Consider the following 21,879-nt stretch of genomic DNA (forward strand, 5'->3'; position numbering starts at 1 on the left):
ACTGATTTATTTATTTGATATTATGAATGATGATTTTAGATTTTGATTGATTTGATGAAAATGATTGTTGTTTAGTCTAGTTTAAATATAACTGTTTATTGTTGTTTAAGGTAGTTTAAAAAAGTATTATTTCTTTGGTGTAAGTGTGTTAAAAAATATTAATATTGTATATAAATAAATAGATATATATCGAAAAGATTAAGATGCAATGAGTTTCTTTGTATTAATCTTAATGTGTGTGTGGTTAGAGTGGTTTAATGTGGCTATTGTGTGATCACTTTAAAGTGTGTGGTTAAAAGGGGAAAAACAGAAAGGTTTATAAATTAATCTGTATTGTTATTTATGATTGGTTATTTATCTGTGTTGTTTGTTGTTTTTTGATTGTCGTAATTATATTGTAGGATGATAGAACGGTGTAAGTTCTTTCTTTACTAATCAAGTTGTCGATGATTTTTATGATTGTAAATATTGGGTTATAGAAATGGTTTAAAGAATTTCTTTGCAAAAGACGGCGGGATAAATTAAAAAAATGATAATTAATAATTTATCAATTATTTTGGAAACTCAGAAAAAACATTAATTAGTTAGTTTTGATTTGATTAGTCAGTCAGTGCTCTTAGTTAACAACAAATAAGCAAACTATCTTAAAAGATTTGTTGAAATTAATATGCCATGACACCCTGGGGTATAGCTATGGAGGGGTGTCCTTAATCACAAGCAAATCAGAAAATCAAAATGGTTTCGTTTTTCAGATTTGCACTATTTTCGTTTTTTTAATGATATGATTGTTCATTTTGGCAAAATTTTATTTTATTTTTAAATTTAATTTTAATATTATCAAAGGTGCAAATGTGTTTTTTTTAACTTTTTTTCTATTTTATTTTATTTTTTTCTAATAATGGATTGGTGCAAGAAAAATGTTTTTTTAAAAGGTTTTTTTTTTTTGTATCAAAACACCATCAATTTTTCACTTTGAGTATTTTTGCTCTGACCTTGACAAACCATGGTGACGCACTGACGCACCCTCTCAAACATGACACAACTACTGTTAAATTTGGAACGTGTTGTGTAAAAATAAGTTTTTGGTCCACCAATAAACTATTTTTATTAATTTTGTTTGTTGGATCACCGATTTACATGTCTCAAACACCCCCAAGATCAAGATCAAGACAAATATAGTATATATTTAATTCGATTTCCTAAAATTAAAATAACAACACTCACAACCTTGATCCATGGTCAACCAATCATCAATGAACTAGTGTAATTTGTAAAAGACCAGTCAAAGTCTTTGAGTTAATCACAAGTTGGTCAAACTTTTATTAACATTATAATTATATACACATGTTTGTTTTCACATCAACAAAATTATGAATAAACAACATAACAATAAATTTTGTTTATTTCCACTTCTTCTTCTTCTTTTGATTAATTTTATTATGGATAGTTTATTATTTTTATATTTTCTTTGTTTGTTTTAATGTGTTTAATATTGTTGTTGATTATATTAAACCAATCGCCTGGACTACAAAAAAATGAGCGACCAACGTGAATTGTATTAAAGTTTGCAATCTCCTCGATTACCAAACGAAGAGCATTTTTCGAAATCTTTTGCTTGAAATCGATTGTTCTCAATACAACAAATTCTACACCAATATACCGTTTTGTCTGTACCGATTGGTGATTCCAATATAGAGTAGGTACCCAATTGGTTGATGTTCTGTTTGTCTTTTGCGGCGTCAGAGGCAAGTTTTTGGAGTCTGTCGGGAATACACCAAGTAAAACGACCATGTAAACGGTCAATTTCGTAATTTCCTTCGGCATCCATAAAGTTAATAAATACTACAACGTCGTCTTCCTCAAAGACTTTGTTCACCTTTGGTATGCTGTAGATTGTCCTATCGATAACAGTGATTGTCCAAGGACCCTTTTCCTCTTCTTCTTCGCCTTCCTTTCTCAATGTAGATCCATACTCACGAATAGCAATGGAGTTGAGGTGTTGGATGGTGTCTGGTTTCGCTTTGTTTGGTTTCATCGATCGTATTCTAGTGCCACTCAATGAGTATCCAGAAGTGTGTTGTCTACTATAGCTATTGGTTGCGAATTGTACCTCGACTATCTCAAAGTGCTCTTCTTTCAGCTTGAGTAAGCCATCGGTATGTTTAGGGTTACGAGTATTTATCTTTAATTTTTCTTGTTGCTCTGTAACCATATCAGTATAGTTATGATATATATCTTTAATTTCTTGATTTGCTTTGATTTTAAGGATAGAAGAATAAGATGATTTGCTACTTTTATGATTATTATTGTTATTACTATTATCATTTATGTTGTTATTGTTGTCATCATCATCATCGTCATCTTGTAAAAATAATAAAACAGATAGTATTTCATTGTCTTTTACATGTAGTCCACCGATTAGCAAATCAACCGATCTAAACTTTTCATATTTGTACCTGTGTTTTAATGTTATTATTATTATAGAAATATAAAGTTTAGTTAAACAAATAAAAAAAGGGTAGTTTTGTGTGAATGATATATACCATGCATTACAGGTGTTTTTGGCATTTGAAACTATAATGGATCTGAATATTTGAGAACTATTCCTTCAGCATACGATTCGATTGAATCTCTAAAATGATCTTTCAATACCAATCTGTTCTCCATTGATACTTCGATTTGAAATGATTCTACTATTTCCAATCGGTTGACTTTTAATAGCGGTGTGAATCGCGCTTTCAATCTCTCTAATCTCTTGGAGAGTACGACTTTAGTGAGTTCTTCATCACCATCCCTGAGGATATCGAACATCTTCAAGCACAGCTGATCTTTTCCTTGTTTGAGTGTGTCTTTGGTATGAGTAGCGCTAGGTAGCGTTCGCCTTTGTCACTGACCATGATCAATTCACCGTCGACAATGAAATTGAAATCTACATTTTCAAACAACGGTCGTATAAATGCTCGGTAGCCCAACTCTTTGTTTTAGCAGGTTTCGTTTTAAATTTCAACACTTTGCTTTGTGCGTTGTAATCGATGATCATTCTATGACCATCGTATTTGTATTGCAAAATTTCTGGTGAAGGCAGGTTGTATGCATCTTCGAATTCTCTAACTCTCTTGGAAATATTGGTTTTATATCTAATGACATGTGTTGTTGGTAAATAAATATTTATTGAAGAATAAAAAAGTGATTAATATTAATCAAAAGTGTGTTTCATGGATATTTTTTTTATCACATATTTTATTTCATTTTTAACAAACCTGTGTTGTTATAAAAAAAAAACCTCTGATTAGAACGCATATCATATCATAGAGAGCGAAAATATTCAAACTTTTGTTTTGTTTTTAGCTTTATGTGTGTGTGTGTTTAAAAGTTAAACCCATTGTTACTAGTAATCAAAAAATTGCAACGAAAAAAAATGATCAAAAAAAACAAAAAAAGTTGCAATCAACCAAAATCATGAAAACTGTCAACAGTTTTAAGTTAAAAACAAAAAATTGCTTTTGGATGCTCAATCAATAATTATTTATTCTAGTTCAGATCAAAAATAACTGAAGTTATATAGATAATCGATACTAATGACAGAACAACAACTTTACTTGAAATCAATAGAATGTGATCCAACCAATTCCAACTCATACTTTAACCTTGCAACAACACTTTTAGTTTGTGAATCAATCACACTTCATAACGGTCAATCAATGACACAACAACAACTATACTTGAAATCAATAGAATATGATCCAACCAATTCCAATTCATACAATAACATTGCAACAACACTTTCAAGAGGTGAATCAACCATACTTCCTAATGGTCAATCAATGACACAACAACAACTATACTTGAAATCAATAGAATGTGATCCAACCAATTCCCATTCATATAATAACCTTGCAACAACACTTTTAGTTTGTGAATCAATCACAGTTCCTAACGGTCAATCAATGACACAACAACAACTATACTTGAAATCAATAGAATGTGATCCTACCAATTCCAACTCATACTATAATCTTGCAACAACACTTTCAAGAGGTGAATCAATCATACTTCCTAATGGTCAATCAATGACACAACAACAACTATACTTGAAATCAATAGAATATGATCCAACCAATTCCGACTCATACAAAAACCTTGCAACAACACTTTCAATTGGTGAATCAATCACACTTCATAACGGTCAATCAATGACACAACAACAACTATACTTGAAATCAATAGAATATGATCCAACCAATTCCGACTCATACAATACCATTGCAGTTAAACTCTCAATTGGTGAATCAATCATACTTCCTAATGGTCAATCAATGACACAACAACAACTATACTTGAAATCAATAGAATGTGATCCAACCAATTCCGACTCATACAATAACCTTGCAAATACACTTTCAAGAGGTGAATCAATCATACTTCATAACGGTCAATCAATGACACAACAACAACTATACTTGAAATCAATAGAATATGATCCAATCAATTCTAATTCATACTATAACCTTGCAAGAAAACTTTCAATTGGTGAATCAATCACACTTCATAACGGTCAATCAATGACACAACAACAATTATTCTTGAAATCAATAGAATGTGATCCAACCAATTCCGACTCATACACTAACCTTGCAAATACACTTTCAAGAGGTGAATCAATCACACTTCATAACGGTCAATCAATGACACAACAACAATTATACTTGAAATCAATAGAATATGATCCAACCAATTCCGACTCATACAATAACCTTGCAACAACACTTTCAATTGGTGAATCAATCATACTTCATAACGGTCAATCAATGACACAACAACAACTATACTTGAAATCAATAGAATGTGATCCAACCAATTCCGACTCATACAATAACCTTGCAACAACACTTTCAAGAGGTGAATCAATCACACTTCATAACGGTCAATCAATGACACAACAACAACTATTCTTGAAATCAATAGAATGTGATCCTACCAATTCCAACTCATACAAAAACCTTGCAACAACACTTTCATTTGGTGAATCAATCATACTTAATGATGGTCAATCAATGACACAACAACAACTATACTTGAAATCAATAGAATGTGATCCAACCAATTCCGACTCATACAATAACCTTGCAACAACACTTTCAATTGGTGAATCAATCACACTTCATAACGGCCAATCAATGACACAACAACAACTATACTTGAAATCAATAGAATATGATCCAACCAATTCCAACTCATACAATAACATTGCAACAACACTTTCAATTGGTGAATCAATCACACTTCATAACGGTCAATCAATGACACAACAACAACTATACTTGAAATCAATAGAATGTGATCCAACCAATTCCGACTCATACAATAACCTTGCAACAACACTTTCAATAGGTGAATCAATCACACTTCATAACGGTCAATCAATGACACAACAACAACTATACTTGAAATCAATAGAATGTGATCCAACCAATTCCAACTCATACAATAACCTTGCAACAACACTTTCAATTGGTGAATCAATCACACTTCATAACGGTCAATCAATGACACAACAACAACTATACTTGAAATCAATAGAAATGTGATCCAACCAAATTCCAAACTCATACAAAAACCTTGCCATTAACACTTTCAAGAGGTGAATCAATCACACTTCCTAACGGTCAATCAATGACACAACCAACAAATTATACTTGAAATCAATAGAATATGATCCAACCAATTCCCATTCATACAATAACATTGCGGTGAAACTTTCAAGAGGTGAATCAATCACACTTCATAACGGTCAATCAATGACACAACAACAACTATACTTGAAATCAATAGAATGTGATCCAACCAATTCATGTTCATACAATAACATTGGAGTGAAACTTTCATCTGGTGAATCAATCACACTTCATAATGGTGAACAAAGAATGACAGAACAAAATTTTTTCTTAAAATCAATAGAATGTGATCCAAAAAATTCACGTTCATATTTTAACCTTGCAAGGAGACTTTATAGTGAATGCATCGCACTTCCTAATGGTCAATCAATGACACAACAACAACTATACTTGAAATCAATAGAATGTGATTCAAACTATTACAGATCATATTATTGCCTTGCAACAACACTTTCAATTGGTGAATCAATCACACTTCCTAATGGTCAGTCAATGACACAACAACAACTATACTTGAAATCAATAGAATGTCGTCCAAACAAATCCCGATCATATTATAGTCTGGCAAATACACTTTCAGTTGGTGAATCAATCACACTTAATGATGGTAAATCAATGACACAACAACAACTATATTTGAAATCGATAGAGTGTTATCCAACCGATGCCCCATCATATAATGACCTTGCAACAACACTTTCAAGAGGTGAATCAATCACACTTCCTAATGGAGAATCGATGACACAACAACAACTATACTTGAAATCAATAGAATGTGATCCAAAGAATTATAAACCCTATTATAACCTTGGAATGACACTATTTCAAAATGAAGATATCACTCTCAATAATGGTTTGAGAATGATAAAACAACAACTATTATTGGAATCATTAAGATTAGGTCATCAACAAACATTGGTTTACCGAGAAATTGGATTAACACTTTCGAACAACAAACAAGCAATTACACTACCAGATGGTGAGCAAAAGACAAGGAGACAGCTACTTAAAATATCAAGAGATTACATATGATTGCCGAGTGAAAATTTTTTAAATTTTTTTAGTTTAAATTAAATTGAATAAATAAATATATGTTAACAAATATTTTTATCCAAAATAGTAAGATATTTTGTTTGTATCTCATTTAAATTCGATAATAAGATTTTAAAACAAGAGTTTTATAGGTTGATTTGGATAGTAATAATAAAATATGATGATTAACAGATTGTATAGACGAGAACATTGCTAGATCAGAGACTAAATGTTCTATCTAATGAAAGTCAAAAAACAAAACAAAACTGGCTCCTGCTTGTAACCATAAATCGAATAAAATCAAAAAAACAACTCTGATCATATTAACCCCACTAATTTTTAATTTTTCATTTTTTTTAAAATTAATGCGCAGGCGAAAGTTGTTGGGAGCCAGTTTTGTTTTGGTATCAATTTTCCAGATCGAGATCGATGAAGAAAAAGGAAAAGGAAGTGGGCCCTTAAAATAAAATAAAGTAACTGGTTATGATTTCTTAATAATATCTTTAGATCAATATGGAAGAAAATAGCTATCATAGTTATATAAAAATATTTTGGAAAGACATAAGTCAAACAGATTGGTATTTGACAAATAAGAATGTAAACCAATCAAGTAGAAATATGTTGTATGTTGTTGTAAAAGTAAATAGTTGTTTTTTTTTCGCTTTTTCTTTAACATTTAAAGAGTAGATTGTAAATTAATGATTATATTCTTATCAATTCTTATATACAATAGTATCTCTATAGCTTTGGTCAGAGTGATTTTAGAAATGGTTTAGCTTTTCAATCCGAAAAAGATAGGTTTCTACTACTGCAATCTAATCTAGTAAAGTTTATAAAGAATGTTAAACCAAACACTGAATCATTCCAGAGTATCTTTCAGTATAACCCAGAGTTGTACACAAATAGGACATTAATAGAGTATTTAAAGTCATTCAATAATAGCAACGATCTCTGTAATCTGCTATTCCATACTTTGCTCATTGACAGACCGTCCTACCTTTTCAATTGTTACCCAACGCTGAATCAATGTTTCAGCATAGAACAACATCATCGATATGATACACACCGTTAAAGATGAAGTAGATAGTCTATATACTTCAATAGTCATATCGATTCTAAATTATTATCCTAAAAGAATAACAGAGTTATCACATCATTTTATTAATGTTTACAAATATGTAGCTTAAACTAAACAGCAACAATCAATATATATACTTTTACTAATTTAATTCATTTTCATTAGTTTTATAAATAATCAAGATAATGATTTCATTGAATTTAAAACAAATGAGTGTATTCCAAGGAGTATGATTATATCACAAAGCATTTACCTAAACAACCGGAACCAATCTATCCAGAATTCAATATCAATCTATCACCATTGATTTTAGGCGAAATATTAAACGTTTCGATAGACTATAAAGGTGCCTTTGGATTTGCTCAAACTCTGGGATTAGCATATAATGATTCAATGACTATTCCGAAATGCACTCCACAAGAATACTCTATAATAACTAAAATCAAAGATCATAATATTTGTGGATTCGACCCAACCACTGCCAAAAAATTTAATCTGCGCAACTTTGTTACAACAATCCTATCCCTAGGGAGAATATGTATTTCTCAGATGGAGGTAATATTTTCGACTTGGTACCTTCCATTCGATTTTTGAAAATGGTTGGAGACCTAACATCGGAACCACTTCGATTCATTAGAAACAATTCTAGTGTCGAAAAAATTACTTTCAAAGCAAATGCATCGGCAAACAATGAACTAAGCAGCTCGATAACCATCAAAACTCTTAATCAATTATTTTATTTAATGTCACAAGTGGAGTTCAATCGATAAGATGTTTCAAATTGTATATTAAAGACAAATCAAAAAAATTGGAAAACAATCTCTACGTATCCCAATCATTAATCATTATCAAATAGAACGAAATATAATCCAGCTTCATGGATTCAAATCAACCAACCAACAGTTTTTTAAGTTCATCAAATAAACATCAAATTTTAAAAATTGTATATATTCCTAAATTCACACTCAACAATGGTTTGAGAATGACTAAACAACAACTATTATTGAATCACTTACCCTAGGTCATATAACACCATGTGGTAAGGTTTATTATTTTTTAAAAAATTTGACTAAAATTTTTCAATTCTATTTTTTTTATAATAAAATAAAGTTTCATATTCTAGGTATTTTTTTTTAAGTATACTTTTAAAAACAATTATATTAAACAGTGTTATGAAATGAATAAGTTAATTTATGGCTTAGTTTTCAATAATAGAGTTTTACAAAAAATAATATTTCAATATGTATCTTTGATATCGAGAATTAAAGAAAGACCGTGTTTAAAATGGGAAAAAGTAGTGCAATCTCCAAATACCTTGGCTTAATATGGATACTTTCAGTTTTTGAAAGTGTATCTAAATAATATGAAGATCGTTGATGCGCTTTGTTTTAATATTAGACTATTGGAAGATGCAATCAGATGTGGAAACTTGGAGATGTTTGAATATCTATTGGATCACTATCGATTGGAAGAGAGAATATCAGTACGCGACATCTGCAAAACTATCTTAAATGAACTATTGTCACATGCAGCAGAGTATGGTCGAATGAATATAACTCTATCTTTGTTTAAGAGGTTTACTGATCATAATTGGAGTGTAAGCGGTGCTTTGATCAGAGTACCAGTGTCAGGTAATTTAGAATTGTTTAAATTCTTATTGGTTCAATACGATAGATATACAAAAGCACCCAAGTATGCAGATGTATTCGATAGCGCAGCGAGATATGGTAGATTGCAAATGATAGAGTGGTTGTTTAGTAAATATACCGATGGTCATAAAGGTTCGAATATGTTTGTTAATGCCATAGAGAATGGTCATACACATATCGTTGAATACTTGTTGGAGAATCACAGATATCTATTTAAGCCAGATAAAGAGAATTACTTGAGAGCAGTATCCAAGAATATTGGTGGAATCGATTTATTCATTCGACTTTATCAACTAGGTTGTCAATGTTCGAATATCGTAATCGGCACTGCAGCAGCCTGTGGGAATCTCGAAGTCATTAGGTGGATTAATTCAAACACAACCATTCAGTTTCATACATCCACTATGGATATTGCAGGTCGTTCATTTCAATTCGAAGTTGTCAAATGGTTGCAAGAGAATAGAACTGAAGGTTGTTCAGAGAATCTGTTAGATGCGGTGGTTAAAAAGAATGATCTTCATATTGTTAAATATTTACATCAACATCAACCCGAAAAGTGTTCTGTCAAAGCAATGGACCGGTCACTAAAACTTGGACATTTAGAAACAGCTATATGGCTATATGAAAATCGAACTGAACGATTTACACCTGGAATCATCAAAAAATTTATTGAAAATGGAAAGCTGAATGTCATTAAATGGTTAGAAGAGAACACTGAGGAACGATGCAATTATCATTCATTAGAAGTAGCAGTAATGTTTGGGTATCTAGATATTATCGAATATCTTCATGAACGAAATGGTTCCAAAAATCGATACTATTTCTCATCATCAACAATGGATTTGGCTATTAAAAGTGGCGATTTGAAAATTGTCAAATGGTTCCACGAGAATAGAACTGACGGTTGTTCTATTGAGGCTCTCAACGAATCCCTACTCTATCGTCCAGACGGATCTGACCTTGTACCATGGTTATTTGCTAATCAATCAGAGTTATATCTCGAATCGATTGACATTGAAAAGCAAATCCAATTCCAAATTACTATGAATCGACATAAAAATCTATATTGGTTGTTAGAGAATTTTGATGTTTCAGTTCAACAACTCATTCAATATCAGAATTTAATTGGCAAATGTACATCATTCGAGTCGAGCGAAATAATCAAACATCACATCGCTAAAAATTCATACCTTAATAATATCTAGTTTTAAATAAAAAATATATAAGATCAAGAAAACTTGTTGTGTGTTGTATTTTAAAAAAAACAAATGATCTTTACTAAGATATTCTCTTTTAAAAATAAATATTTTTTTAATTTTTTTTTTGCGAACAGAATTTATCTTTTAAGTAAAACAATACTTTGTTAAAGGAAAGATCTTTAAAATGTTTAATAATCAATTAACTAAAAAGATATTAGATTATATAAATCCATGTGATTTAATTTACAGAAGAGGGATGATCAGTTTATCAGGTGAAGATATAGATCCACTGCATTACAACACATATCATTGTCATTCTCTGATTAATCTATCATTGGTTTCTTGGTGTTGGTTCGAAATAGTATCGAAACTAATAGATAAACTCGAGATTTCATTCCATAAGGGGTGGAAGCACTATGAAATTGGTATTCATAGTTTCAGTGGTACCAGAAGAATAAACAATTCATTGGGAATACCACTCACTACCTTTGAAAAACATATTCGCTCTAAATCCAGTCTGCTAAAAGTCAATCATTTGCGGACTGTTATAATCAAAAACGTTGGTTTTTGGCAAGAAGATTACAATCAGGTGTTAGATTATATCCTAAGTGGAGATCTCCTCAGTTCAGTGGTTGTCAAGAGTGAATTGTTATCATTGGAGCCATTCCTATCATCTCATAGATCTGAGAAATATCGATTTCAATATTATGTTGTTCCATTGATCATGGATTGCAACTATAGTTCGAAAAATGTGGACAGGATCATTAACTACTTGAAAGCATCGGAAAACAAAATCAATACAATGGAAATCATTTTCGACAGACACCCAGACGCTGTAAATGGACTCGATATATGTTTACGAATTGAGAAAGAATTCCCTCTATCTCCTATTCATCTGTTACAATCTTATGGAGAGTTTTACTCAACTATTGGAAGCTTTGAACTAAAGCCATTTACCAATATTATCAAACTTGAATTGCATAACGGATATGCAGAAGATGTAGCTAAGGTGATCAAAGGAGTGCCACGGTTGAAGAAATTGATGTTGAACATTGAATTCAATTCGTCCGACGATGATGAATACGATAGAAGAATCTATAAGAAGATGTTTAATGCACTCAAAAGTCATAACAATATCAATTCTTTGACCTTATCGATATCGAGAGTAGAGGATTTGGATACACACTATATAAATATACTATCAGGTTTAAGTCATTTATTGGATGAGAATCAAACACTTACAAAGTTGAATCTTTATTGCTTCGAAAATATCAATGAACAACTATGTCAATCAATTGCACAGACAACCCGATTAAGATCATTCAAAATAACATTGATAAGATCATCGATGACTCCAAAACTATTCGAAGTACTCAAACAGAATAGAACAATCAGGAAACTAACAATCAACATAGCCTATGACTTTAATAGCGAAGAAATGGATTCGTATATCTCTGAATTGATATCAACACACAACAATCCAATTAGAATTCTCGACATCAGATCTCTCGATACCAAAGGTGAACACATACATCGAGCATTTCAATCTGACAGTATCTTACTACAACATATTGTCGTATCTTACAATAAAAAGTGGAGTGATCATTCACTCCAAGAAAATTTGATCATCTATTAAACACAAAAAAGTGTGCTTGTTTTTGTTTTTTTTTCTCAGAAATATTTGGGAATTTTTTAATATATTTGTTAAAATTATTCTTTGATCAAACCATTATGAAGTTAAAACAAGTAAAGAATTTAATTACAATAGAAATATAGAAACTAAATTAGTTCAAATAATGAATAATCAATTTTTTTCAATATTAAATAATTCATTGTTAATAGATAAAATATTTTATTATATTAGAGAAATAGGAGCAATCAAACATGAAAAGACATTGAGGTGGAATCTTTTGAAACAATATCCGGTGGTTCTGATGAATTATGGTTACTTGGGGTTACTCAAAGAATATATCGATCGATTACCAAAGAATATAGATATGACAATCCTTACTCAGTATCGATATATACTGCATAATCTTCCGATGGTTGTCAAGTTTGGTCATCTTGATATGCTTAAATATCTTTGTACTTTTTTCGAAGGAACAGCATGGTATGATGCATTACCAGAGCTATTGGAATCTTCCATACCAGTCAAACGAATGGATATCATGGAGTTTCTTTTCGAAGGAGTTGAATCCAAACATGCAGGATATCTAGATAGGAAAAAGATGATATTTCTAGCTGCACAAACTGGAAGTCTGGAGATTGTCAAATATATTGCAGATAAGATTTCAACTACAGTTATCCAACCAGAACAATTCCTAAGGATAGTCGAAGCAGGCCACCTGGAAATTGTAAAGCATTTTTTGGAAACTTCACACATGGAATGTCATCCAAAGTCAGCAGAGAGAGCAGCCCTCTATTCACGTGATGAGTTGATTCTTTATTTTAGCGAACACTTTCCAACTACCATCACAAACGCTACATTGACTATACTTGCAAAGAATGGAAATGTTCAACTTCTCAGACAATTGACCGAGAAACATAACATGAAATGTTCAACGATGGCACTTGATGCTGCAGCTACAAACGGCCACTTGGAAGTCATTAAATGGGTGTTCGAACAAGATCCCAATATCAAAAGTCAGAAAACACTAATGGATATTGCTGCAGCTGGAGGTTACTTGGATATTGTAACATTCATACACAACAACACTACTACTCAATGCACCATTCGAGCGTTAAACACAGCATCACAACAAGGTCATCTAAAGGTTGTAGAATTCTTGATACTAAATAGAAGTGAAGGGTGCACTCCAGCAGCATTTGACGGAGCGATTAAGAATGGCCATCTGGAAGTATTGGAATTCCTCTTTGAAAACAGAACTGAAAGACCAAATAAAAATGCAAAGGAGGTTGCTGCTAGTCAAGGTCATGTGGAGATTTTGAAATTCCTGGTTTCTCGTTGTCCAGAGATGGAAAATACCAACCTCTTTTGCTTCAATGATGTTGCCACTGCCAGATATATCCATGAGGAATTGGGTTTACCCATTGTAGAATATCATATAGACAGGGCCCTTTCGTACAACAATCCAGATGTTCTCGACTACTTTTTGGGTAATATTTCTTATGATTTTCCAACGTGTACACGTTGTACTCACGTATTAAGGAAAATAATACAAAACAACAGAGTACAATGTTTAAAAACTCTATTTAAACATGGAGTTTCCTTTAAGCTTTCTTTCAACTCATTGGCAGCTCATGGTCGTTTTGAAATGATACAATTCTGTATGGATAATAGAATCGTTATGTTTTGTTCAACGCAAGTAGCTGAATCTTTTTATAATCTTGAAAGATATCAATCATCAAGTGACCTTTCAGAATGGTATAACAAACTAAGAAATATAATTACAAGAAAATAAAATTAGATAATTTTTACAAGTTCAAAGTTAATTATAACCAAAAAATAAAACAAAAAGACTGTAGTAATGTTTATTTTTGTATGATTACATATCTTCAACACTCCATAGATATGCTTCATCTTTGGCAGCACTTGAACGAGCTTGTGCTCTAAAGTATTCCTTTTCAAAACCATTGCCTCTGTCCACTCCATCCCATCTATGACCAGGCTTGATACCGTATCGATTGGGTGGTGCTGCAGGACCGCTATACTTTGGTTTTTCTGCTGCTTCTTTTTTGTTTTTCTTACTCTTCTTGATGCTTCGACTCTTGGAAGATTGATTAGCCATAGGATCACCCCATATATCTTTATCCTTCATCGATTGATTGATGTTCTCGTCATCGGCATACCTTGAAAAAGGACGATTCTTCTCTTCTTCCAAACGTCGCAGTTGTTCTTCTTTCTGCTGTCTCTGCATCTTACTTGTCTTTACCAAGACATCTTGTCTTCTCTCTTCCTCCTCGGCTTTTGCTTTCTCTTCTTTCTCTCTATTGATATCGTCGGTGTTCAATCGTTTTCCTCTTGAATCTCTATATACAGTCTGTGCATTCTTGCCCAGCAAAGTTTGATCTGCAACTCTAAACATCTCTTTTTGTTCGTGTAGTTTCTTTTGAATCTGTTCACGTATACTCTCGCCAGAGTGTAATCCAGCTTCTGCACCATATGACATTTTCAATTTTACATTTGCTGGTAAATCGCTTGTTGTCGCTGTTTCTTTTCTATCTCTATTTCTCGGTGATATATCTCTATCTCTGTTTCTAGGTGGTGTCATATCGCCATCTTCGTCTCTGTGCCTAGGTGGTGTTGAATCTCCTCTCTTTCTAGGCGGAGTCATATCCTCACTGTTTCTTTTTCTTGGTAAATCTAGGTCTTGATCTTGATCTCTACTTCTATTTCTTGGTGGTGTCAAATCGTCGTTATCTCTATTTCGTTTCCTAGGCAACTCTAGGTCTTCATCTTGATCTCTACTTCTATTTCTAGGTGGTGTCAAATCGTCGTCTCTCTTTCTAGCTCTGGGTGGAGTCAAATCGTCATCTCTATTTCTCTTTCTTGGCAACTCTAAATCTTCAGCTCTATCTCTTCCTCTGTTTCTTGGTGGTGATATATCTCTATCGCTAACTCTGCTTCTGGGTGGTGATATATCTCTATCTCTTCCTATGTTTCTCGGTGGCGATATATCTCTATCGCTAACTCTGTTTCTAGGTGGTGATATATCTCTACCTCTATTTCTAGGTGGTGTTAAATCGTCGTCTCTCTTTCTATTTCTAGGTGGCGTCAGATCGTTGTCTACCAATCTTGATGTGCTACTATCAACGGTTGTCCAAGTACCTTTTTCATAATCCTTAGCATTTTCTATTACTTCATCATCGAACTCATCTTGATTGACTATAACTGGTTTATATTCTATTTTTAAATGAATAATACTATTATTAATATATATTAAAAATAAAAATGAAAGAAGTTGTAGTTCAACAAACTATGTTACATACCATCAAATATTCTTTGTTTTGATTTACTATTATCAACACCAATTGATATAGATTCAGAATCATCTACATCTTTAATAACTGATCTACTTGTAGTTGAAGTTGAAGTTGATTTAGACTTCTTTTTCTTCTTTGTATCTTTACTTTTATCATCATTATTGTCATTACTATTTGATAAATACTTTTTTAAGTAATCTGGTAATTGTGACATTTATCTATATATAAATATTAAACTATCTTTAATGAATGATCATCAATTATTAATATAACTAATAATAAACTTAATAGAAATTTCTTCAATAAAAAAAAATTAAATTAAAATTAAAAAAAGAAATATTCTTGTGTGGAAAGGACAAAATGAATAAAGGATGGATGGAAATATGATTACTTTTAAAAATAAATTTATTATTACAATGTTTTTTTTCTTTTTTTTTTTATTTGTTTGTTTTTATAAGTAAAAATAAAATAAAAAAGTAATATTATTAATTTCTCCAATATTGATACCATTTATGTACCATTTCAACCATGACTGGGAAAAGTGCGCTAACAGAATCGTTAAGTAATTGTAATAATGAATTGGCAGCTTCTTGATCGTTCAACTCTAGTTGGAATTTCTCTTGTACCTTGAGGATTGATTTCTCACGTTCTTCGCTAATGGTTGGAATATTCGATTCTTCCATCAGTGCGAAAAGATTGATGATCAAATGTGACGATTTTCTCAAGATGTTGTAGGCCTCACAACAATATTGCTTGAACTTTTCATACTGTTTGCTGTTCTCTCCACCCATACCGATGACCATTTCCTTACACAACTTCATTGGTGGTGGGAAGATCTTTGGATCCTTACCCAAGATGTAACCGAAATCGATATGGAAGAGATTTCCATTCGGTGTGAGGAGCAGATTGTCGAGATGACGATCTCCAATACCGAGAATGTAGGTGATGACACAGTAACCTGCACAACTCTTTACAAAGGTATCGAGTACTTCTGGCGCGACACCGAGTGGTGCGTCTGGATCTGGATGATGTCCCTTAAAGTATTTAAGAATCTCACCGTCGTACTTGTTGATTACCGCTGCCATAGCTTCGGATGGCGAGACCATCTCTACGATTCCATCCTCCTCGGCAGTGGCAAGCACATGATAGGGTGTCAGTTTGAGATCTAGATTCTCTTTCTTTAGCAAACGATCCATCAAACTGATCATCTGGATGATGAGTTGATCCTGTCGGAGATCGTCACCCGTCTTGAAGATGATACCGTATTCCGGTCCCTGTTTGGTTCTCAGCTTGAGACCGAGTGGGGTCTTGGCCGACTTGTAGATGGTCGACTTCTCGGGGATGACGCCAATCACCTCGATGTTGGGATTGACAGGCAACGCCAAAGGTGGGAAATCGGAAAGATCTTTGTAGTCGCCGTCGGACAACATCTGTTTGAGTTTCTCAATCTTCTTTTCTCTGAGAATGTTCATTGCCTTGAGCTCAGCCGACAACTCCGATAGCCTATTCACAAAGTGCGCTTGGCGTGTCAGCTTGGTACGCTCGGTAGCCGGCAACTGGCTGATAAGCTCATCGCCCAGCTTCGAATAGAGCTGGCAGTGAGCCGACTTCTTCAGTACGGAATCAACGGTGAGATACCAATAGAATCGATTGGCAAATACAAAGTTGCGGGTGGATCGCTCAATGAGGAAACTGATGAGTGGCGACTCCACCATGTCCTGAGGTTCGTACTTGGTTGCCTGCACCAGCTGTAGCAAATAGTAAAGCAACTCCTCGTCGTCTGCCTTTCGGAGGATATCCACCGCGTACTTTCTGACATTCAAAGTATTCTTGTGATTAAAAGTCGAAGAGAGTAACTCTAGGGCATCTGTCACATCGATCTGCTCCCACTTTGGCAGTATAGAGAGTGCCTCATTCTTTTGATGTGCTTCATTCCACTCGACGCATCTCAAGAACTTTGTCAATGCCTTCTTGTTATTAACCAAATAATATCTAAACTTCCACATTAAAATCGAATCTTTTGCAGAGAATTGTGTATTTGGTGGTGTTTTCAATAGATTCTATAAAGTGATTTTAAAATGTAGTTAGTTAGTAATTGACTTGTTAAAAAGCTGGAGTAATGAGATAACCAATAACTTACAGTAAGATTTCTAAACTCAGATTGATTCGGTTTAAGATCCTTATGATCTTTGTCATCCTTATCGTAAGAGTTGAGACGATAGTATTTTTGTTCGCAAGGATGATCGTTCATCTCTACGTCATTGACCAACACCAATCGTTTCTTCTGTGTCGGAATAGGTTTATAAAAGTGACATGTCTGTTGCTTAAAGAGAATCGGTAGATCCAACTCTGGTAACTCTATAGTCAAATACAATGCATTCTTATTCAACGACTCTGCATTTTTTGTAATCTTATCAATCTCTCGCATCGCATAATAATCCAACCAATCATTATGAGGTATAAGATTTCTATCATATTTCTTTAATAACTAAATATTATAAAAGATAATCATGATTAATATACTTATATATATAAGATATATTATGTTTGTTATTGTTTATGTTGAAATACTACTTACTTTTTCTAATCTATATACTTCTTCTTTACCTTGTATTTGACCTGGTGTTGCAGAGTTAACATCACCGTTACCTTCGACGTCTTGATAGATGATCAACTTGTGTTTACCACGACGTTCTATTCTGTTGCGACCAAAGACAGCAAAGGAAGTACCACCTATGGGTACTCTCTTTGACGGTGCATATATATCCCAAATGGTGAATACTATGAGTGTATCGTGTGGTAAATCCTGATGCTTCAGTGGCATAATCAATGTTTCATCCCACTTGTTATCTCCCGATGCAAAAGGGAAGAACATGGTCTGCTCTGGTGAACACAACGGTTTACCATCTGAATATAATGTACAACAAATATATAAATCTAATGTTTTACTATATAGTTAATTAAAATAGATCGTTAGTTAGTTAGCTTTATATTTGATGATTGATAGATATCTGAATGTTTGTTTGATTGATTTGAATACATACTCTTTATACAATGAAGAATTCTTTAAGAAAGGATCATCTATCCATTTTGTAACTGTTTCTGGTGCACTTTCTTTCTGTCTCTTACCCTTAAGCGAACATCTGTATTATAGTGAAAAGGTAAATCAATCAAAGCAATGTTAGTTTAATATTTAAAAAAAAAGTAATAAAAGAAATCAAACTAATAATTATTACATTTTAATTTTATATTTAATAGATATATCACTACTATAATAGAATTTAAATTCTTTTGGTACTTTCATTTATATTAATAACAAATAAATATATAATTATAACATATTACTTCAAGTTTTCTAGATTTTTAAGTAAAAAAAAAAAAAAAGTTTTTAACAAAAAAAAGAAAAATTAAAAGTTTAATTTTTTGATCATTTTGTTTTTAATTAAAAGTTATATCAAACTATAGATAACAAATGATTCATTAATACTCATAATGAATCACTTAAAATATCTAAAGTTATTATAAGTTAATGTAAGATTGAATTTTTTTGTGGCTGCCAAAATTGTGGAATCAAGTTGGCATATCTAAATATGGTATACAACAAATATCTGGGATTCAGTAAATCATTTGATAGATATTATATGATTTTTAAGTTGATAGGATACCAAAGATTATCTATAAAAAGACTTGGTTTCCAAACATCATTCATCAATAAAATCAAATCAATTAAATCAAATAAAATTTTAACAAAACAAATATATAATTCTACAACTAATTAATTCTTTTATAATTTTTAATAAATAATAATAATGACTTCATTTCAATCAAATATAATTGGAAATTTCACCATTAAAGCAACTCTTCCAGAGAGTAATGCTTTGTGGAATATCTCACCCGATCATAATTTAAATGTAAAACCATTGGTACATGATCTTAAAACAGATCATGTCACCTACACTTACATTGATGATGAAAGTAGAGAGAAACTTTTGAAAATTGCTGAAGAATACAATGCTACTCTAAGAATTGATCTTATTCCATTGGAAAAGTATGAGTTTAAAAAATAATTAATTTAATTAATTTAAAATTTTATTAATAATTATTATTAAATTATATAGTAATAAAAAAGCGAATTTCATTTACCATAGATCTGGTGACCACACTAATCTTAAAGGTGATATTAATGTTATCCTAATAAATCAAAAAGATTCAATTGGAACCTATTTACAATTGGTTTATATTCCACCAGTCATTCATTTCACTCAGGAATAATAAATTAAAATTATTTCTATAATTTTATTTAATAAAATTTAAATAACAATTCTAAAAAAGACAGAGTTAGCTTTATTCTGTATTAAATATTATATTGTTTTATTAATTACATTCTTGAAGTGAAATCATATCCTTTGTAAATTATAATAGTTACTAAAGGAATATTATCTAAGTTTTTTTGATGATGCAATTTGATTTTGAATATAATTATTTTCAATTTCTATATCAAATCCTAAACTTGAACAATCTTGAGTTCGATTACTAATGAAGAAATTAAAGTATTTTCATGTCAAGTTGATTAGTCCATTGTATGCTTTAGAAAGTATGTATTTAAAAAATATTAAATAATTGTTTATTAGTAAGTTAATTTAAAAATAATAATTTTATTTTTAGCAATAAAACAGCTGACAATGTTAATCTTAAAGGTGATATTAATGTTATTCTCATCTATCAAAAAGATTCAATTGGAACCTATTTACAATTGGTTTATATTCCACCAGTCATTCATTTAATTCAACAATAATACAATTTCTTTATTTCTTTTAAGAATTTATTGATTGAATAAAAGTATTCAAACTTAGTAGTATTCGATTTTTAATTTAACCTGTTTATTATAATAAACTTTATATTGATTTAATAATTGCAATCTTGAAGTGAAATCATAGTCTTCTGATCTCTAAATATCGAAGAGATGTTTAAGATCTGAGTGTACTTGATTTCTAACTGGATAAAAGAATTTAACTCTTTGAATATCATCACTTTTAATTGCTAAATCCATTCCTACGCTTGAACAACCTTCGGTTCGATTATTAAGAAAAAATTCAAGTATTTCCATGCAAATGGTTTTATTTATTGAAGAGACAGTGCATTTAACCCCAAGGGTGTGGAGATACTTTACAAGATCAAACTCGTCGTATGGCAGCTGCCATATCGAGAGCATTCGTTGGGATTGGAAGTGTTGTTTTTGTTGTAAGTTACTTACCAGTGAATACCAATACATTATCAGATTTAATATCTAGTGCAACTCTCTGTGGTGATACTCTTGAACGATATGCTAAGATTCAATATATAACTCTTTAACATTTTGATTGTTCAAATATCGTTGTAATATGAATACGTTCTTTATTATTATTATTATTGATGTTATCTCTTATTATACTATTGAATATCTCTTTATAGTATATGTTTATATCTTTGTATTTGATCAATTGATCTGGGAAACAACCGAGATCATACTCAATCAAATTTCATTTTACGTTGACCAATCAATATAAGTAATGAATTGATCTCTTTCATTGCTTTGAATATCTTGTTCCTCAAATCTATTGAATTCATTATTCTATCCAGTAGAATGCTTTTATCCATTGATATATTTATGAGTTAATAATCAAAATTATTCATACAAAAAAATAATGCAAAAATTCTATGATAAAAAGTTTTATTTTTTTTTTTTTTTTGATGAGAAATATTCTTTGTATTTTGAAATCTAAAAGATCTTTAATTATTTGATGAAGTGTCATGTGTCATGTCAGAATAAACAACAAAGTACAAATGTAACTAGTCGCAATAACCAGCAGTGAAGTTGCATGTTTGACAAGGATACATTCGAATAAGATAAATGATTTGATTAATTATTTTATTTTTATTGTGGTTGTGTGATTTCAAACCCCAGCACTTCGATATCTTTATCAGTATTTAGTAAATTAGATGTTTCCATATCCCAATTAAGTTTGGGAAATCACACGAATAAAAAAAATTAAGATCCTTTGATGAGTTGAAAAAAACCTTTGGAATAGAGTAAATGCAAAGAACCCATTGCAAAAGAGTGCTTTGTCAATGGGGGTTTTAGATGACTTGCATCAACCATATAAATACTCGAAATTTCCTCCAGTGTAATAAAATAAATTGAGTGTTGTAAAATGTGTGTGGTGGAAGCATCAAGAGACTTAAAAAAAATCGAACGTTACAAGTAACTTACTGTGGTACTATGGTAGATCATCAATTTAAGTGCTTGAAAATGGAAATTGTGG

At 31.6% G+C, this 21,879-nt stretch overlaps 9 protein-coding genes across 9 annotated transcripts; 5 read left to right on the top strand and 4 right to left on the bottom strand.

Moving 5' to 3' along the window:
* Positions 1–10: 10 nt before the first annotated feature.
* On the bottom strand, positions 11–2,811 carry PPL_09887 (uncharacterized protein; the record flags this gene model as incomplete). The annotated part of the gene is made up of 5 exons (XM_020580674.1): positions 11–76; positions 958–1,098; positions 1,661–2,456; positions 2,544–2,585; positions 2,618–2,811. The coding sequence occupies 5 exons, from the start codon at positions 2,809–2,811 to the stop codon at positions 11–13; spliced, it is 1,239 nt and encodes a 412-aa protein (XP_020429261.1).
* A 767-nt stretch (positions 2,812–3,578) lies between these two features.
* PPL_09888 (uncharacterized protein) lies at positions 3,579–5,588 on the top strand (the record flags this gene model as incomplete). The annotated part of the gene is made up of 1 exon (XM_020580675.1): positions 3,579–5,588. The coding sequence occupies one exon, from the start codon at positions 3,579–3,581 to the stop codon at positions 5,586–5,588; it is 2,010 nt and encodes a 669-aa protein (XP_020429262.1).
* Positions 5,589–5,798: 210 nt separating this feature from the next.
* Positions 5,799–6,707, top strand: PPL_09889 (tetratricopeptide repeat protein; the record flags this gene model as incomplete). Its single annotated transcript, XM_020580676.1, has 1 exon — positions 5,799–6,707. The coding sequence occupies one exon, from the start codon at positions 5,799–5,801 to the stop codon at positions 6,705–6,707; it is 909 nt and encodes a 302-aa protein (XP_020429263.1).
* A 513-nt stretch (positions 6,708–7,220) lies between these two features.
* Positions 7,221–8,934, top strand: PPL_09890 (uncharacterized protein; the record flags this gene model as incomplete). The annotated part of the gene is made up of 5 exons (XM_020580677.1): positions 7,221–7,346; positions 7,441–7,505; positions 7,951–8,012; positions 8,123–8,323; positions 8,924–8,934. The coding sequence occupies 5 exons, from the start codon at positions 7,221–7,223 to the stop codon at positions 8,932–8,934; spliced, it is 465 nt and encodes a 154-aa protein (XP_020429264.1).
* A 214-nt stretch (positions 8,935–9,148) lies between these two features.
* On the top strand, positions 9,149–14,055 carry PPL_09891 (uncharacterized protein; the record flags this gene model as incomplete). Its single annotated transcript, XM_020580678.1, has 3 exons — positions 9,149–10,568; positions 10,783–12,079; positions 12,498–14,055. 3 exons carry the CDS (start codon positions 9,149–9,151, stop codon positions 14,053–14,055), a joined length of 4,275 nt encoding a protein of 1,424 aa, XP_020429265.1.
* An 84-nt stretch (positions 14,056–14,139) lies between these two features.
* On the bottom strand, positions 14,140–15,791 carry bud13 (uncharacterized protein; the record flags this gene model as incomplete). The annotated part of the gene is made up of 2 exons (XM_020580679.1): positions 14,140–15,497; positions 15,584–15,791. The coding sequence occupies 2 exons, from the start codon at positions 15,789–15,791 to the stop codon at positions 14,140–14,142; spliced, it is 1,566 nt and encodes a 521-aa protein (XP_020429266.1).
* A 271-nt stretch (positions 15,792–16,062) lies between these two features.
* Positions 16,063–18,881, bottom strand: pikE (phosphatidylinositol 3-kinase; the record flags this gene model as incomplete). The annotated part of the gene is made up of 6 exons (XM_020580680.1): positions 16,063–16,893; positions 17,239–17,637; positions 17,718–18,065; positions 18,156–18,525; positions 18,622–18,720; positions 18,814–18,881. The coding sequence occupies 6 exons, from the start codon at positions 18,879–18,881 to the stop codon at positions 16,063–16,065; spliced, it is 2,115 nt and encodes a 704-aa protein (XP_020429267.1).
* A 505-nt stretch (positions 18,882–19,386) lies between these two features.
* Positions 19,387–20,372, top strand: PPL_09894 (uncharacterized protein; the record flags this gene model as incomplete). The annotated part of the gene is made up of 4 exons (XM_020580681.1): positions 19,387–19,625; positions 19,696–19,810; positions 20,144–20,175; positions 20,243–20,372. 4 exons carry the CDS (start codon positions 19,387–19,389, stop codon positions 20,370–20,372), a joined length of 516 nt encoding a protein of 171 aa, XP_020429268.1.
* A 153-nt stretch (positions 20,373–20,525) lies between these two features.
* Positions 20,526–21,716, bottom strand: PPL_09895 (uncharacterized protein; the record flags this gene model as incomplete). The annotated part of the gene is made up of 4 exons (XM_020580682.1): positions 20,526–20,607; positions 20,828–20,903; positions 20,931–21,020; positions 21,635–21,716. The coding sequence occupies 4 exons, from the start codon at positions 21,714–21,716 to the stop codon at positions 20,526–20,528; spliced, it is 330 nt and encodes a 109-aa protein (XP_020429269.1).
* Positions 21,717–21,879: the final 163 nt, after the last annotated feature.

The sequence above is a fragment of the Heterostelium album genome (genome assembly GCF_000004825.1).
Source record: "Heterostelium album PN500 unplaced genomic scaffold PPL_scaffold11, whole genome shotgun sequence".
Taxonomy (NCBI): Eukaryota; Evosea; class Eumycetozoa; order Acytosteliales; family Acytosteliaceae; genus Heterostelium; species Heterostelium album.